The 19,008-nt window shown below is 31.5% G+C and overlaps 1 protein-coding gene across 1 annotated transcript in view; it reads right to left on the reverse strand.

Annotated features, from left to right (window-relative positions):
* The window catches only part of LOC134694058 (peroxidasin homolog), a 46,710-nt gene that overhangs the window by 6,015 nt on the left and 21,687 nt on the right, over window positions 1-19,008 (reverse strand). The window contains exons 2-7 of the mRNA XM_063555054.1: window positions 12,623-12,763; window positions 11,679-11,858; window positions 10,288-10,327; window positions 9,282-9,391; window positions 1,212-1,313; window positions 309-395 (exon numbers count right to left, since the gene is read on the reverse strand). Coding sequence (XP_063411124.1) covers window positions 309-395; window positions 1,212-1,313; window positions 9,282-9,391; window positions 10,288-10,327; window positions 11,679-11,858; window positions 12,623-12,763 — 660 coding nt within the window. The remainder of the gene's footprint in view (window positions 1-308; window positions 396-1,211; window positions 1,314-9,281; window positions 9,392-10,287; window positions 10,328-11,678; window positions 11,859-12,622; window positions 12,764-19,008) is intronic.

Here is a 19,008-nt window from a genome sequence, read left to right on the forward strand (position 1 = left end):
CTCGGACAATATTGCATTCGTAGAAAATTATGTCATATTCGATTTTCAAAAGAATTAAGAATATTTAAACATGGCGTTGTCAGGTGTTTTTTCGATCGATGAACTTGCATGTTCCTCTGGTATCTTTCGCTCCTCTTTAAATAGCATAAAACTATAAAGGTTGTAGGCTTGGTTTTTGATGTCTTAATATCCTATCGTAATATCCTCAAAAGTTATAAATAACACTTCGAACATCACATTTTAATACTAGTAGCCAAATAAACATTCTGTACATTCTCGGGACAATTATAGATATTTTGTACTTATACCTGCTAGTGGACATTGCCCATGGAATTGAACACACCCACCTCCAGTCATCAATGGTATATTATTGTTGGTTCCTGTTTTCATCAGATCTAGAATGAACGTTTGATTATCTATTAGTAAGTGTTCATCTTGGTTTTGAATGCGAATAGTGTATTGCACTAATATGTATATGTGCATGCTTGATTGGCCAATGTGTGTTTATAGATAGCGCAATTCTCAATTATAAATTATAATCCTGGTACCTTTGATAACTACAATCAATTAATTAAACATGAGCAGTGATATTGTTGGCTTTTTTCAAAACTGCCTCTACCCTTTTTTATTGGGAAAATATGCGTCATTTTCATCAAATTGGGAAATTTATAATAAACCATGAATATGACTGGAACTTTAATTTGCAGACCCTCATTTGAAATAAGACCCCTTATTGTCAGTGAAGATACATAAATAGACCCTCAAATTTGCACATAAAGTCATTTTAGGAATGAAATTGATTAAATGATTGTTTTTCAGTGTGTATTCTTGCACAATTACTACTGAGACTGCACTGTTTGGGGGAAAAAAGATGTCTTTTTGGGAAATATTTTCAGCCATTTTTTTTTCAAATTGGGAATTTTCTCCAGGGGAAAAGGCCTTTATTCTCCAGTAATTTAAGGCAAACAATTTCACTGATATGCTATATATGTCAACAAGATATCTTTTTTCTAGAATTTGTGTTGCTCAATTTGAAGTTTTGTGTTGTGTTCTGTTGACAGTTGTTATTTTGTATTGTCAATTGCTGTTTAGTCTGTGGCTTTGTTTTTTTGTATTGCCCCATTAGCATCATCTATCTCTTTATTAAGATATTTCTAAAAAAAACGCTTTTAAATTAAGTTATTATCAATTAGGTGTATAACTACACTCACATGTTCCATTTTCACGTAAATCTTCTACCTCGGCATCCGAACTACCATACAGAAATCCAGCATCAATGTACGAACTGATCATGTTTAAATTTTCTCTGTATGCTATTTTAAAAAGAAGTGAATTTGAAATATTTTGTACAAACTAAGATATATAGGCTTAAGTGGCTAAAGATGTGGTAAAAATTTAAACAGTAGTATCCCACTGTTCAAAAGTCATAAATCGATTGAGAGAAAACAAATCAGTTAGTTCTAAGTCCTAAACTGTAAAAAAAAAGAAGTTAAAATCATAATATCCCTGATCCGATAATTTGTATCAAAATATGTCTTACCTATATATTGTTTTTAGTATTGAGTAATCTAAACAAATAGTCCACTTTCGCCTAAAAATCTTTAATTCTATTCTATTACAAATATATTTTGTATTTGTTTATTTGCCAATCTCAATTTATCTCAACAAATACTGATTTTACTCTAAATATAGTTTCCTTGTCTTAAAGTCTGCAGTTCCATTCGAATCAATGCTTAACATTTCTAAAATAAAAAAATATATTATAACTTTTCCGGATGATTTACTATATATATCGTTGATATGTTTATCACTTCACTTATTGACAAGGTTAAAAAAGCATTCTTTTGATGCAATATTATGTGTCTCTATTTCCCAAAAACAATCTGTTTTTCTGTTATTTGAAAAAAAATCTTTATATTCTGTTAAACCTCCCCTTTTCCCACCCAACTTGAAATAATAGGCCGGGATTTTTCCAAATTCTTTAAGTGGTTTTACGTTATCTTTATAATTCATTTCAAAGTCAAGAAATCTTTACCCAGATAGTTTAAATATTTAGGAGGAAAAGTGTTATACTTTAATAAACCCAAATAAGAAGCTTTCAATTAAATTGCAAATTTTTCTGGAACAATAATTGAAGTTACCAAAAATGTAAATTTTGCTAGTGCAAAAGATTTCATGATCAATATTTTCCCACCTATAGTTAGTTTTCGACTTTCCACGTGTGTGTCCGTTTTATCTATGGTATATTTGATTGCCCTTATACATAAATAATAATTAAATGATAAATATATTTTTTATTGTCAATTAAAGACGCCCATTACAGGCAGAATAATCACAAGTTAAATTTGGTACAAATGATTACAAAACGATTACAATTATTTGAATACAATTAAATCAATGATTACAATGAAGAGAAAAGTATATTTATTAAACAATGTATCATGTTTCAACTTTGACAAATACAGTGATCCTAAAAATATAGGAATCTGAATTTAAATATTCTGGTTTTTCCCCAGGTGATTTATGATTAATCATTATACAATAAGAAGCTAAAATTACAAATATCTAAATTATGCCTCTGTCTTTTTGACAGTAAAATATATAAATTTACTTACTTTTTCTAATAGTTGTTTTCGAGCAATATTTAAATTATAAATTAAATTGCTCACTTGATTAAAAATGTGACTATCTTCATTTGACATTAGCCAAATAAATTGTGATTGATAATCTAAATTGTGAAAGTTTTTGTAACTTTTGACAATGTTGGAAATAATGGAAACTCTCTCACTTTCCTAAGATGATATTTAAGTAAAACATGGAGTTCATCTTCCTTTTCTTTTTTTACAAAGATTACAAATTCTATCCATTGCCTGAAGTCCCCTGTATCTACTTCTCTCTTTTTCTAGATCAAGGTTACTAATTCTGAATTTTGTCATTTGAATTCTCAGATTCCTATTACCTATAGCCAAATAAGGTTCAAAATATATATTTCTTTTAAAAAGTCTGTAAGTTCTAAGTTTATTTCCAAATGACATATTTTTTCTGTCATCGTTTAAAGATGAATACCACAACTTATTATACTTTAATTTTAGTTTGTTTAAAATAAATCTTTTCAAGTTTGATTTCATATTAAAAACTTGCAATAAATCTATGTCTAAATATTTTGCTAATGAGCGCATAGAATTAAACCAACTTTTCTTACTATGGTTTGATAAGGATTTTGATACAATTTTTTTACAGAGACCTTCTGATTTAATCTTAGACCATAGAATGAAACCAAACGTTTAAACTATATGCATACCTTTTGAGAAATATAGGAAGATGTGGTGTGAGTGCCAATGAGACAACTCTCCATCCAAACAACAATTCAAAAATTAAACCATTATAGGTTAAAGTACGGCCTTCAACACGGAGCCTATGTCGGTTTTTGAACAACAAAAAATAGTTGCATCATCCATCAATTAAGATATTCTTATGTTATGTACCTTTTTTAATCGTAATCAAAACGTCTTTAATGATGGGGCGTCATCTGTCTACTGACTAAACAAAAAGTTAAAAAAAAGTTGCTTGATCGCTACGAAATATCTGTTTCACAGATGCCAACGGATATGTTCCAATTGTCATACTTACAACCCCGTCTTCTTTCCCAGAATGTGGCCCACTTTTGTCATACTTACAACCCCGTCTTCTTTCCCAGAATGTGGCAAACCTACCATGACTTATCGTAGGGCTTGTACTTACATCAGCAACACGATGGATGCAACCTGAAGAGTAGGATATGCTTACTCTCCCGGAGTACCTGAGATCATCCCAAGTGTTTTGTGATGCTCGGTCTTTTGCTTTCTATTGCGTTTTTTTCTGCACTGTTGTATACTTCATAAACATTAGTTTGGTATGAATTCAGAACGGATGTAGTTACAATAAAGAACACAGACTCAATTGCCTGGTTTTGTTTCATTTTTATGATTTTGAAACAACTACGTTCTCGACTGGGTACATTTTAATAAGTTCGGTAATTTATGATTTATTCAAATCATTGATATACGAGACAGGAATACGCTAACCATTAATACTGTCATGGCTAAGAGTCTTGACATATTCGAGACACGTAATCTGTTTAAGGATTATGTACCCTTGTGTTGATTCAATACTAAACATATGGAAATTTTATAGAAAATTCACAGCCTTTATCCTTTTACTCTTATATTTGGCAATTTGGTGACTGATAGATAGAGGATTATTACATGCAGTGCTAGCATATTTTCCTTTAAATTTTTTTTTATCAATGTAGTTATTGTTTTAAACAAATATAAATCTGGACCAAATCAAGTACACCTTTTAAGGTGCGCTCGACGACTTTAGTGACCCAGCACGAGGAGTTGTGAAATTTACAGGTTGCTGAGAATTGTATTTAAACAATAAACGCTAGCACATCATAGAAAATCAAGAGAGTAATCTATGTTTAAAGTTTTATAACAAAAATTTCTGTATTAAAGGCTGTGGATTTTCTATAAAAATCTTTGTTTATTTGCCACAAAGTCCTCTTTTTCTATTAAATGCAATGACACAGTAAATAGCAATGCTTTGTATCAAGTTTCCCCATGATATATGTACAAAATGGCCTATCTCTATTATTCATTAAATGTGTTGTTGTGATACTATTGCAGTTTGATAAATTCGTACAAAAATGGCTACAGATGGGGTCATAAACCTTAATATAGATCACTTTTACTTGCATATTTTTATCCGTACAGCACAATTTGTTTGTTTTGTTATAATTTTAGTAATTCCTTGTAAATAGGCGTATGGTCATCTCTATGTTTGACCAGAAGCGGCATAATAATAAAACATGAGGCGGCCACTAAACGACAGAACTGAACATAATATAAAAAAGAAGATGTGGTATGATTGCCAATGAGACAACTATCCACAAAAGACCAAAATGACACAGACATTAACAACTATAGGTCACCGTACGGCCTTCAACAATGTGCAAAGCCCATACCGCATAGTCAGCTATAAAAGGCCCCGATAAGACAATGTAAAACAATTCAAACGAAAAAACTAACGGCGTTATTCATGTAAAAAAAAATGAACGAAAATCAAATATGTAACACATAAACAAACGACAACCACTGAATTACAGGCTCCTGACTTGGGACATATAGCTCCTTTCAGAAATATTTAAATCAGTGTTTATCTATTTTGAATGCTGTGAAATCTGTCTAAAAATTGACATAAAAAAAACATGAAACCTCCTTTTAAATAAGCATACAATATCTTATCAAATACGCTCGTTAACATTTTAATTTTATTTGTTTTAGAAAGCATACGTGTTAAACATTGTTTGCATTTGAGATATTCTTTCATACTGAAAATGTTGAATAAATTGAAGTACTAGTACACTTTATAGGTAGATAGTACTGCCTCCACATTTCCATGATAACATCAGTGTAGTATTAACTGTTACACATATGTTTGTCTTTATATCTATTTGTTTAAAGTTTTATAAACAATAATAATATATATTATATAAAGTAAAAATTTAAAGGAATAACTGTATTTACCAGACAAATTTTTAATGCGATATGCTTCTAAAAATAGATACGGAAAACACCAGGTTTTTTTAAAAAGCTGTAAACCTGGGGTTTTTTTTTTGTTATGTAATAATAAGTTTTAAACAAATATTTGATTATTTTGGTGGAAAGAAGTCGATTGATTGGAAGGCGTACCTGAACAATTAGTACCAAAAAAGAACGAAGGGAACACAAAACGTAACTGCATCAACATGCAGTATGTATTTCATCATAAATACAGTGTAACGAATTTTTTTTAATATTGAGTGACCGGAAAATATAAAGATTTGTCAATGACAATTTATGAGGAAATCGGGTTTCGAACACGGATGGGTGATTTATGTATATATGAATAAATTCTGATGCGGAATATACATCGATGCGACGAAAAATCAAAAGGCAATAGTATTAAAACAATATATATCGGGCATAATATCCATAAGCATGTGCAAATACACTTATTCGTCTTTTAGTTTCTATAAAATTGTGAATTGATTAAGCCTAAATAATCAAAGATATGTCAATGTGATTTGATCAATTCTGACGTTTTTCTTTGTTTCATACATTAAAGAAGTAGACCCATTAAAATCCTTTTTTGGCCTACAATATAGCAGTTTTACAAAACTGTTAAAATGTAAACTTTCAGCTATTTATTTGGAAAGTAGAGAACTTCTGTTCCATTAATATATAGGCTGGGTTTTTTTACAATACAATGCACATGTATCAGATACTAGCATCATTAAGTCAAGATAAATTACTGAAACCTTCAAAATTTATTTTTTCTTTTAAATTTTTAGACGGTTTCCGCATTTGTTATATTTATATTTAAATGTAAGTTGTATTTTCCGATAATACATAACATATATAAAGGTGGATGCGGCCACTTTCAGTTTTGACAAACACACTTTGAAAAGTGACATGTTATGGAATATAAATACATATGTACAACTCGGAGTTGCGATGGGGACGCTGAAATTCGATGGTCACGCTGAAGTGCGATGGTCTACGCCGAAGTGCGATGGTCCTTTTGCTGAAGTTCGATGGTTGTGCATTACGTATTGTGACGTTTTCAAATACAACGTTATTAAATTAAATTGCTCCGTGTTAAAGACCTTATTTTGACCTATAATGGTTTACTTTTGCAAATTGTGACTTGGATGGAGAGTTGTCTCATTGGCACTCATACCCCATCTGATATCTACATAGGCCGGAGAATAAGAATTGTGTACAGATGAAGGATTTGCACGTACAAAGGAAAGAAAACAGAATGAAACGAACGACTTAAATCCCTAACAGTTTTGTACATTTGAAGTGGGGGTTACAAAAATATTTCAAACAAAGTCGGCAAACAAACCATTGGGAAAAGGCGATTAAAGACCTCCACATACACACACACACACACAAACACACACACAGGTTTTGAACGAACGAATTAAAATGTATTGATCTTAATATAAATTTACTCTTGTCTTCAAGTATACATCACATAATTTTGTGTGAACAACTTCATAATAATCTAAAATTAATTATTAGTAATGTTATCGTGATATCAAGTAGCTATCTTTTTTGTTTTATTCTTGAGTTGAAACCTGCTTTGACGAAAAAACGTAATCTTAATAATTCTATTTTGCGTATACAGATATCATATTCTGCAATTGGTTAGACCAAAATAAACCCGTATGGTCCAAAATTGGTGTACTTGTTGATCAAACATTATTGTACTTAGTGGTTTTTATTTCTTAAAATCTGGTACGATATCAGATAAATAGATAAATGAGTGTTGTGAGCAATTTCTTCACTATGATATGACAAGAACAAGTTACTAGTATATTTGACAAAATTAAATGTGTCCTGCTGAGTTAGTACTATAGTCATCACAGTTGGACCATCGCACTTCAGCGTACACACCAACACACTTCATCGTATCTAACAACAAGTTAGCGTCACCATTGTCACCATCGCACTTCAGCGTGTTAACCAACGCACTTCGGCGTGAACCATCGTACTTCAGCGTGACCATCGCGGTTCGGAGTACCATTGCGGTTCCGAGTCCTACATATATTTGTTAAATTTTTCATATTTCTGCTTGAATTTGAGCGTCTCTAATCACAAAATCAGTTCAAATCTTTCTTACAAAGTAATTGAATCGACTGAAGTAGACACTGAAGTGTTTCAAAAGTGTCCAAAATCTTTCATCAGATGAACCTCAAATCGGACCTACTCCCCTGGTGTATTTTTTTAAATTGTTTCATCAATATATTTTTTAGAAGTAGTCACGTTTGATTGAAGTCGCGATGAATGACGACTTAAATGGCATTTTATCGCAATCAAAAATAAAATTGTCTGACGTAAAATTTTCTATTGATTCATGTATCATACACAGGACCGACATTGACCATCTGTTTTGTACAGAATGTCAGCAACCGATTTGTTTTATTTGCAAATCAACTTTGTTTGTAAATATTCTTAAGTCAAAATATGAAAAACAATTCCTATCGTTAAAAACAATTTCCACAGTGGATGCTCAAATTAGTTTGTCAATAACATCGCCAGTTGGTCTGTTCAGCTGCATTGCAGCACTGGATTCAAATCATGCATGGATAGGACTGAGATCAATAGGACGCGACATAGCAATAATATCACGTGACGGAGAGATACGACAACGTGTTTCAATTGATTTTTCCTTGGGTAACATAACAGTTTCTATACTGGGATAACTAATGGTGTCAGTGTATTATGGGAATCAAATTATGAAACTCACATCAAATGGTCATTTTGAATGTGTTGAATCCATTTATTGTGAAAAAGATACACGTGACCGCAGAAGACAAAATTTTGGTCTGCTTATTTAACAATGCAGCCAACAAAGGATATGTTGACAGAATGTCTATGACTGGAGAAGAATTAGAACACATTTTCGAGTTTACACATCCGTTGAATGTGGTCGAAAACATAAACAATTATGTCTGTGTCATCGATAGACTGTGTACATCTGCTGGCATACAAACATGTCATAAATTGATCATAATTGATAAAAAAGGAAGTCTAAAATGCACATACGATGGTCCTGAACACGTTAAACCGCGACGAAAGTTTTTTTTTGGTTAAGGACTGGTCTGTGATCAGTATGGTTATATATTTCTAGGTGACTATCGAAATTTTCAGATTCATATGTTGGATAAAAATGGATCGTTCATAGATTTTATATTGATGTCCCATCATAGAATACAATATCCGGTTGATATAAGCATAACTAAAGACCGTTTCGTATGGATATGCAATGAAGAGGGAAAGAAAAATTACAACCTCCAAAATATCCAAAGCCAAAACGCTAAAATGGTAAATCTTGTTCAAAACTTTATCTTAGGAAACTTACTGCAATGATCAGTGGTCTAAAACAAATCTAAATGTGTTAATAGCTCACTATGTGGTATTGACTTTGCTCATTGTTGAAGGCCATACGGTGACCTATAGTTGTTAATTTCTGTGTCATTTTGGTCTCTTATGGAGAGTTGTCTCATTGGTATTCATACCACATCTTCTTTTTTTATAGTTTTGATTTTTGGCATGAACCAACTAGATATTTCCCATTTTTAAAGAAAAGGAATAAAAATCAGACATCATTATAGTCAAAAGTAGAAAAAAAATGAAAAGTACATAACAGAAAACAGATTAAGAATATCTTTCTACATTTGACTATGTTACCTGGTAGATTTGGACCTGATGTTGCCTTTGGTGCCCTGATAAAACTCTTGCATCCGGGTGTAAATCGAGTATCGTTCGTAGGAATTTCAAAGTTAAAACATACTCCAGTGCTACAAAAGACTCAGTTATTAATATAAATCTACCTCGTACAAATTCATCATGTAGTCTACAATTATCCATTTACTATAATAAAAAACTATAATATGTGAAAGTTTGCAACTATATTTGAATTGTTCTAACATTTAAAATTCGTTCTTTTGTGTTTTATAACTGATCTTCATGTCAATATCTTATTCGATACAATACTTGTGGCAATTTGTTCACAATGATTCGTTTAAGTTTATCTTAATATCAATGAAACAGACAAGGAGGACATTATGTTTAATAATAAGTTCTGTGTTTACACATTTGGATTGATGAGTGTCAATGTTATAGGTCGAAGATGATAAATTTGTTCTTTAAATATGAAAGGAGATGTGTAATGATTGCAAATAAAACACTTAAGTTTGAATTAAGTAGTTGTTATAAGCAAATTATAAGCAAGCGTACGGCCGTCAACAATGAGAAAATCCATACCGTATAGTTGGCTCTACAAGGCCCTGACTTGAAGATATGAAACAATTCAATGGAGAAAACTAACAACCTAATTCTAAGAAAATAATCATAACTTTGCTTTCTGTATGTTTGTGCTTGTCCTAGGCCTGGAGCCTGTAATTCATAGGTTGTCTTTTGTTGAATTGTTACATATGTGTTTTGAATTCATCATTTTATAAATAAATTATGCCGTTAGTTTTCTCGTATGAATTGCTTTGCATTAGCCGTTTATGGGCCTTTTATAGCTTACATTGCGGTATGGGCTTTGGTCATTGTTGAAAGCCTAACGGTGACCTTCAGTTGTAAATTTTGTGTCGTTTTGGTCTCTTGTTGGGAGTTGTCTCATTGACAAATCTACCACATTTTGTTTTTTTAAAACAAAATATTTTTTATGCTTAAAATGAACACTTACTCGTTGTAGTTAGAATTACTGGCATCACAACAATCAAAACCTGCAAATAGATTAATTGATTAGAATACTTGAGTAAAATTCAAACGGCAAATGTCGCAAGAACCTTCATGATATCATGTTGGTAATGCAATAGGATTATACCATTATTTGTACTAGACTAACAAAACGCTCTTAAATTTGTCACTGTAACCCTATACAATATTGTGACTTGGAGCCGTTCAGTCTTTCCCCTTGTAAACTACCAAATGAAACAGATCAAATGAAAGCAGCAAAGAATATTATATAAATCATTTTATGACTCCACCAGGATCTATTCATAGTATTGCCGCAATTGACTTCAGAAAACTAAAACGGAACAACCGAATATTTGTGGAGAAGATTCTTGGAAAATAATAATGAAATTAATTGACAAAACTAATGGAGCAGTTGGTCATCTTTTATAGCTGCGAGAAGTTGTATCAACAAGCTCATTCATTTTGAAAGTTTTGTATCTTTGATAGAGGCCTGTATCCCGATTTAATTCTAGTATAACATGTTCTGTACATTTTCTAACAACATTTTCAAAAAGGAAAGGAAAGAGAAAACATATATATATTAGTGTTAATAAAGGCACTATGGTTATGGTAAGATATCATTGTATTGTGATTTGTCTATGCCTGCAGGCATACATTTTAATTTAGCTGTCTGTGATTTCGGTCAACTTTATATTTGAAACTAGCAGCTGGAACTCATCAAAGTTATCAGGCTTGACACACGTTTCGTTCGTCAGTGGCGCCTGAATAAAAACAGTTGGAAGGCTCAATTCTAGGATTAATGTCAGCTTGTTTTAAAATATTTAATGGTAGTTTCTATTTCCATGCTATTTCAAATCTAATTTGAAGTTGTTAATATAACATCATGGATGATAATCATTACAAACGTACTCAATTTATTTAAATTGATTGTATTACCATTTTGCACATTTTGTGATTATTTAAAAGAGAAATATGTTTCATTTAATACGTATTGTCATTCCATGTTATTGCCTCAATCGTTAAAAAAACACCACTTGTTATGCAAAGAGCTAGTGCCACATGTGGACCAGGATATGCTGACACTTTCGGAGCACCTGAGATCACCCTGGTGTTTTGGAGGGTTTCGTGTTGCTTAGTCTTTAGTTTTCTATATTGTGTTTTGTGTACAATTATTTGTCTGTTTGTCTTTTCATGCACATTTTTTACCATGGCGATGTCAGTTTATTTTCAATCTCTGAGTTTGACTGTCCCATTGGTATATTTCGCCCCTCTTGTACAGCTTGTTTTTGATTTGAGGAAATTTTACTCATATGTTTTATAATGGAACATTGAAGGACATGCATATCATAAAAGGCTGCACAAATATAAAGTACTAACCAGAAATAACTTTGGTTTTGATAAAATCATGAGCTATTAACTGACCAAACGCCATTGACTGTCCAGATCTTGAACTATCGGCTTGATTGGCAGGTCCATCTGATTCTTTACTCATGGTATTACTGACCAGTCTAGGACTTGGTAATCTACTTGGCATTCCGCCTCGTGGTAGGTCAACACCTAAAATATAAATACACATATGATTCATCTGGCCAAGCAGATGCTTTACTGATGTTTCAAATGACCAATGTATGAGTGGGTGATCCCTTTGGTGTACCCATATTTTGACTATTTTACTTATTATGTCTGTTTAGTTCACGCATCGTTGTAAATATAATGGAATTTGATGAGACTGTCGTACTAAGTGAGAGGGTTAACGCTATAAAACCAGGTTCAATCCACCATTTCCTTCATTTGAAAATGCTTGTACCAAGTCAGGAATAGGACAGCTGTTATCCATTCGTTTTGTATGTGTTTTGTCATTTGATTTTACCATGTGATTAGGGACTTTCCGATTTTAATTTCCTCGGAGTTCAGTATTTTTGTGATTTTACTATTTGGTATAACTCCACATAGTAGGTAATCACCTTATATCTAAAACACACAAATTACTTTTTCCTCACATCTACCAAAAGCACAATTGATTTAGATGATATTACTGATATAAAACATAAAATAGACTTAATCATCAGTTCAATCACACGCATAACTGAGATTCTAGGACTGGATAGTCTGTGTAGAATTCCATCTCGTTGTTGGTCAAAACCTTAAATATAAATCACTAAAACGATAAGTTCCAAACATAACACAACAAAAGCTTAATTGAACCAGATGAAGGCGTAAACTTGTGTCGTTGAACTGTTTATTTACTACTTAATTTCTGATTGATAAATTATCGCCTACCTTTCAAACATTATTTTTGATTAATATTGTAATTTATTTACCGTCTTCATAATCTACCAAGGGATGGCCATTACTGTCTTGAAATCTTCTCTGGTAAGTTCCTGCCTGTCCCCAGGTTGGATGAACTAAGTTGTTGCAATAACCATCGAAAGTTCTGTAGCGTGCAACGCTCGGGCACTGAGCTAAAATAATAAACACACTTCTGAGTAGAGAAACACAATAGCCAAAAGTAAATCACAAAAATACTGAACCCGGAGGAAAATTAAAAACGAAAAGACCCTAATCAAATGGCACAACCAAATGACAAAAATCATCTGTCATATTCCAGACTTGGTACCGGCATTTTCCTGGTTTTATAGCGCTAAACCTCATTTATAGCAATAGTTTTACACATCAACAGTTTTTTCATTCGTGCAACCAATTATATCTCGTGTCAAAGCATTTGGGCCGGCATACATAGAAAAATTATGTATCGTTGAACGATGTAAACATACAGATAAGGTGAACTGTGTAACTAGTCTTCATCACCCAGCTAAGATAACCATAATATATTAGCATCATATAACACTCGGATAGTTAGTTTGAATAAATAAAATAATACATGTGCTTTGTGTGTTGTAAATAAACTCGTCATAAGATACCAGGACAAAATTTAGTATATACGCCAGACGCGCGTTTCGTTTACAAAAGACTCATCAGTGACACTCGAATCCAAAACAGTTACAAGGGCCAAATAAAGTACGAAGTTGATAGCACTGAGGACCAAAATTCCTAAAAGTTTTGCCAAATACAGCTAAGGTAGTATAATATAAGCCTGAGGTAGAAAAGCCTTAGTATTTAAAAAAAATCAAAAATTTCAAAACAGTAAATTTATTAAAATAACCATATCAACACAACTAGTCTTAAAAAGATGTGTTTATATTTGTATACAGTGCACTGGTCAAGCACGTATGCAAAAGTCAAATGTACATACATCCTTAAATCACTGTCCTTTTCTAAAATCTGAGTCGGTGACATTTTGAAAATCAAATATAAAAATTTATTCTGTTTATTCAAAGCTGTGTCCTTCTTATGAGGTATACTCTTGTAATGTTGAATTGGTGGACTTTTTTCTCTACAATTTCATAATAAATTAATTTTTGTGATACAAAAACATTTAATTAATGATATAATATCAATTTGGATAAAAGTAATTAGTTTTCCAGATAAACTGTTATTTCATGTTTTTTCTATCGTCGGACATCTGAAGTTCTAGTGATTTCTAGTGTACGGTTATATTTTAACGTTTGTATGCAAAACAGAATTAAACGGTTGGAGAATATTGATGGTATCTACCAAACAATTGACTTCATATAATTTATACTACATTTACACTGATATAATACTATATGATTATATCAATAGGCATGTTAGCAATGTGACACTATACGCTTATATAATGTTCAAGGACACACGTGTACAGTGATTTTTTTAAATATCAATCTTACCTAGAATAATTTAGCTACAAAGAGTCAATGAGATGAAAATTAAAGGTATTCATATGTTTATACTACAGAATGTGAGATAAATATCTGTTCTGTATAATAGGTAACAACTACAACATAATCTAATTTTTGTTATCGAATCTACACCTCACTTAAATTAAACAAGTAGGCAATTTTTTTTTAATGATTGTCGCACACGTTCCTAGAGTTCAGATATTTAAAGTCCTTCAACTTCTCAACCTTTGTGTTTGAACAAAACTAAGTGCTAATTAATCGCTTATGTTTGGACTATCTAAATGTGTATTTCAAGTTATATATCAGGGGGTCTTTTTCTGTATTCTTTTTTTATTTATTTTTTTGTGACTGCTTATTTTCGACAAGTAGTTTTTTTCTTTTATATTATCCACTAATTGTTTTGCCAATTATTTTTAATTCTAATAAGTCAGCAAGATACTTAGACATACGTATAGGTGCGACATCGATAACATCAAATTAGATTTACAACATATATAAATGTTCAGTTTAATCTGGAGGTAATAATTTCTAATGTGGTAATTGTAATTTCTGACCTTACTATATGGTACATATTTGACCACGTATTGCGTAATAATTATATTTAAATGATATTATCAAATTACGTAAATTGATACTTTAAAAAATATTGTTGCACGACAAATACATCATTTTCTTCGAAATTCTTATTATTAAAGTCTGACATGTAAACAAATATAAGACTTTCAAGTATCATATGATACATGTGTGTTATAAATAATTAGATTTATAGTATGCATTTTACTACCGCGTATTTATTTTACACATATTGTCACGATTTGACAATTCAAACCAATAAAAATAGAAAAGTATATTTAACAAAAATACCGAACTCCAAGATCATTTCAAAAAGAAACTGACAGAAGCAAACGTTATCACTCAGAGGAACAATTGAAAAACAACTTGCATATTCCTGACTTAATACAGACATAATCCTTAATAATAGAAAAAGTTGAATGGAACCAAAAATCTATTGTAATGTAAACTCTAATTTAGTTATCTCTTATATCTGTTTGTTTTCCTCAAACAGTGTTGTAAATTTAATGGAATTGTATGCGAATGTCATTAAAGAGAAAGTGGTTTGTTTTTTGGGGGTTTTATCAAAAAAACAATATTATTTGAAGTCATGGCGTAGTCTTTTCTGATCTTAAATCTTAGAAACTACAGGCAATAGAAACCAAAGGGTTATATATACCATATTGTTAATACTGAATGATTAGACACATTTGGTATTACACAAAACTTAAAAATAAGTCATTTTTACCCGGTAGTAGTGAATGTGGTTGATATTATGTCTATGTATTATCAGGAATATAAAGTAATAGTATTGTGATATATCGTTTAAATATCACACATGAAGGAGCAGGAAAACCAATTGTTTTATATATAATTGGAAATTTTAAATTTTCATTTGACAAAGGGTCTTCTTCCTAGAAAAATCATCATCGAGCTCTTTGTAATTTTTAATCAACATCTAATATTCTTCCTAACTTTTGAGTTCGTTCATTCTGACACAAAAGAGAAAAAAAACCACAATAATGCCGAACTTCAAGAACATTTTAAAATAGAATGTCTTTTATCAAATGGTCCAATCAAAAGATCAAACACATCAAGCTAATGTAAAATAACTGTCATATTCCTTGTTTCTTTTATCGAGAATTTTGGATTATTCCCGTTTTGGAGCTTCGTAAAGAGGGACGAAATATACCAGAGGGATGGTCAAACTCATAGATTGAAAATAAATTGACTACGCCATGACTTAAAATAATTTAAAAAAAATATATCTTCATTCGGTTTTGTAGAAGACTGTCTGACTATTGTTATATAATTCTCTATGTTGTATCAAATCTAATTTTTGTAAATGTATAAGCTGTACTACCGTCGTATTTTTGAAAGAAAAAAACAGCAAGTTCTAGATATTCAACAACAGTAGTGTTATAATGTCTCAGTGTTTAATTAATTATCAAAGGTACAAGGATTATAATTTAGTACGCCAGACGCGCGTTTCGTGTACATACGCCTCATCAGTGACGCTCATATCAAAATATTCGTAAAGCCAAACAAGTACAAAGTTGAAGAGCATTGAGGATACAAATTTAAAAAAAGTTGTGCCAAATACAGCTTAGGTAATCTATGCCTTGGATAAGAAAATCCTTAGTTTTTCAAAATTCAAAGTTTTGTAAACAACAAATTTATAAAAATGACCACATTATTGATATTCATGTCAACACCGAAATGTTGACTACTGAGCTGTTGATACCCTCGGGGACGAAACGTCCACCAGCAGTGGCATCGACCCAGTGGTGTAAATAATTATCAAAGGTACCAGGATTATAATTTAGTATGCCAGACGCGCGTTTTGTCTACATCAGTGATTTATATCACGAACACGGACAACTAATTTCTGACATAAATTATTGACCTTACGCAATGCAATGTCTATATCAATACCCATATTACAATACATTTCTTTTCCTCATTCTTTTGATATCGATATTTTATTTGATATACACATATATGGTTTTTTTTTAATCTCACGAACTGTTATACGATTGTGTTCTTATTGTTTGCTAATCATCATTAGAAATCTGTTTACATGAAATACAAACCCCTTTTATCAATTGTTTAAAGTACTGCAGAAGATCGTGATATTTACATACGTTTTGATTAAGATTTGATTAAACTTATTATCATTGGCCAATCACAGCCAGTGTTGTGCTTGTTCCTTGTACCAATGTTACTCAATATGAACTGAGTAAATCAGTAAAAAGTAATATATATAACTCCAAGGAAAAGTATAAATTGAAAGTCCCTAAGCAAATGGCAAAATCAAAAGTTATAACAAATCAGACGAATAGAAAACAACTGTCATATTCACGACTTGGAACATGCATTTTTTACGTAAAAAATTGTGGGTTAAACCTGGTTTGAAAACTAGGTTAACCTCACACTTGAATGACAGTTGCATATAATTCCACTTTATTGGTAAAGATGTGTAAACAAAACAAACACCTATAATAGGAAAAAGGTACATCTGTCAGCATCGTGTGAAAATCTCGATTACTAAAGCAGTAAAGCAGTAAAGTAGTGCATCATTTTTTAAAGGTCGATACTTTACATTTCTAAAGATATTCAAGAAACGTCTTATAATGGATTGAACCTAGTTTTATAGCGCTGAACCTCTTACTTTTCTGACAGTCGTATCAAATAAAATATCCATTAAATGTATGTTCGTTATCCAAAATTGTGCATTACCACTTTAATTTCTATATTTTTTTCCTTTTTCATTTGAAATTTGAATTTTATTAGTTTTAACTTGTTCATGGCTAATGTATGTAATGTCAAAAATATTTCTTGTACATTTTCAAGTCAATTAAGTAACCTTAAACCATGTTTTTGAAATACTCAAAGAGATTAAATCATTTTCAAAAATTGAGGATAAGATTGGGGTACCAATATGAGGTAAAAGGTTACTGCTTTATTAAAACAACGTTAATGATCACATTTTTGTCTTGATGTTGGGCTAATGGGATCTGAACAATACAACGTTACGAATGATAATAATATTTTGAGCCTCATGTGCTAACAAGTAGTTAACGTTTTACTATTTACTATGAAGGCTATTCACACCCTCCTAATGATTTTTATACCCCACCTACGACAGAAGAGGGGCATTATGTTTTCTGGTCTGTCTGAAGCTGAAGTCCAATCAATTTGAAACTTAGTACACTTGTTGCTTATGATATGATCGTTCTAATTTAAAGCCAAATTAGACATTTGACCCCAATTGCATGGTCCACTGAACATAGAAAATGAAAGTGCGAGTTTCAGGTTAAAGTTTTTGGTCAAGGTAGTTTTTGATGAAGCTGAAGTCCAATCAACTTAAAACTCAGTACACTTGTTGCTTATTATATGATCTTTTTAATTTTAATGCCAAATTAGATTTTCTACCCAATTTCACGGTCCATTGAACATGGAAAATGATAGTGCGAGTGGGGCATCCGTGTACTGGGGATACATTCTTGTTTATAACTGCGTTATTAAGTAGCGTATGACTCGTTGATCGAATAATTTAAAAAGATGTGAATTATAAACACAACAATTCTGAATATAATCACAATATGCACAACATGACTCTTCAAATACAATGTAAAATTGAAAGCGCAATAATCTTAAATTGATAGCAAATGTGTATGTTTTTGCCCAAACGACAAAATAGGATTAAAATGTTTTAAAGACCATAACTTAAGACTTGCAAGAGTGTAGCAGAACCTGCATATGTGAAGAGCTAAATGACCAAAAGGGACCTCAAATGATTAGTTAAATGCCAGTCTTTGTAAGAATCAGGCAATTTTGAAAAAAAAACATGGCTGAAAAAAACACCTACCCATAGTCATCCTATTCTGAAGTAGCACTCGTCCTGAGTTAGAAATGGTAGGTCTTAAGTGTCTGCGTGTCTGGTAACTTGAGAAATCTTTAGATAAACTTTGGTTAGAATGATAGCAAATTACAGAGTTAGCTCCCCTTAATTGTTAATTTCAAGTGCATTGTAACCAAATTATATCTCCAATTACCAGAACAGGACAAGGAAACAAATGGAATATGTTTGCATCATTATACATTTTGAACATAAATTAATGTTAATCTGAGTGGGTTTTTGTTAGTCATTTTGTTTTCACCATTGCCTGATTCTTATGTAGACTAGCACTTAAATCCAAATATGGTCAATTTTGCTTGAGGGAGCTTCTTCTTAAATATCTTCTACAGTTATATACAGATCTTATACTATTTCAAGTGAATTCATGTCATGTAAAATTCGCATGAAATTCACATTAAATTCAAGTGAAATTCACGTGAAATGAGATTGACGTGAATTTCTCGTGAGCAATATT

Source organism: Mytilus trossulus, chromosome 13 (genome assembly GCF_036588685.1).
Source record: "Mytilus trossulus isolate FHL-02 chromosome 13, PNRI_Mtr1.1.1.hap1, whole genome shotgun sequence".
In the NCBI taxonomy this organism is placed as follows: Eukaryota; Metazoa; Mollusca; class Bivalvia; order Mytilida; family Mytilidae; genus Mytilus; species Mytilus trossulus.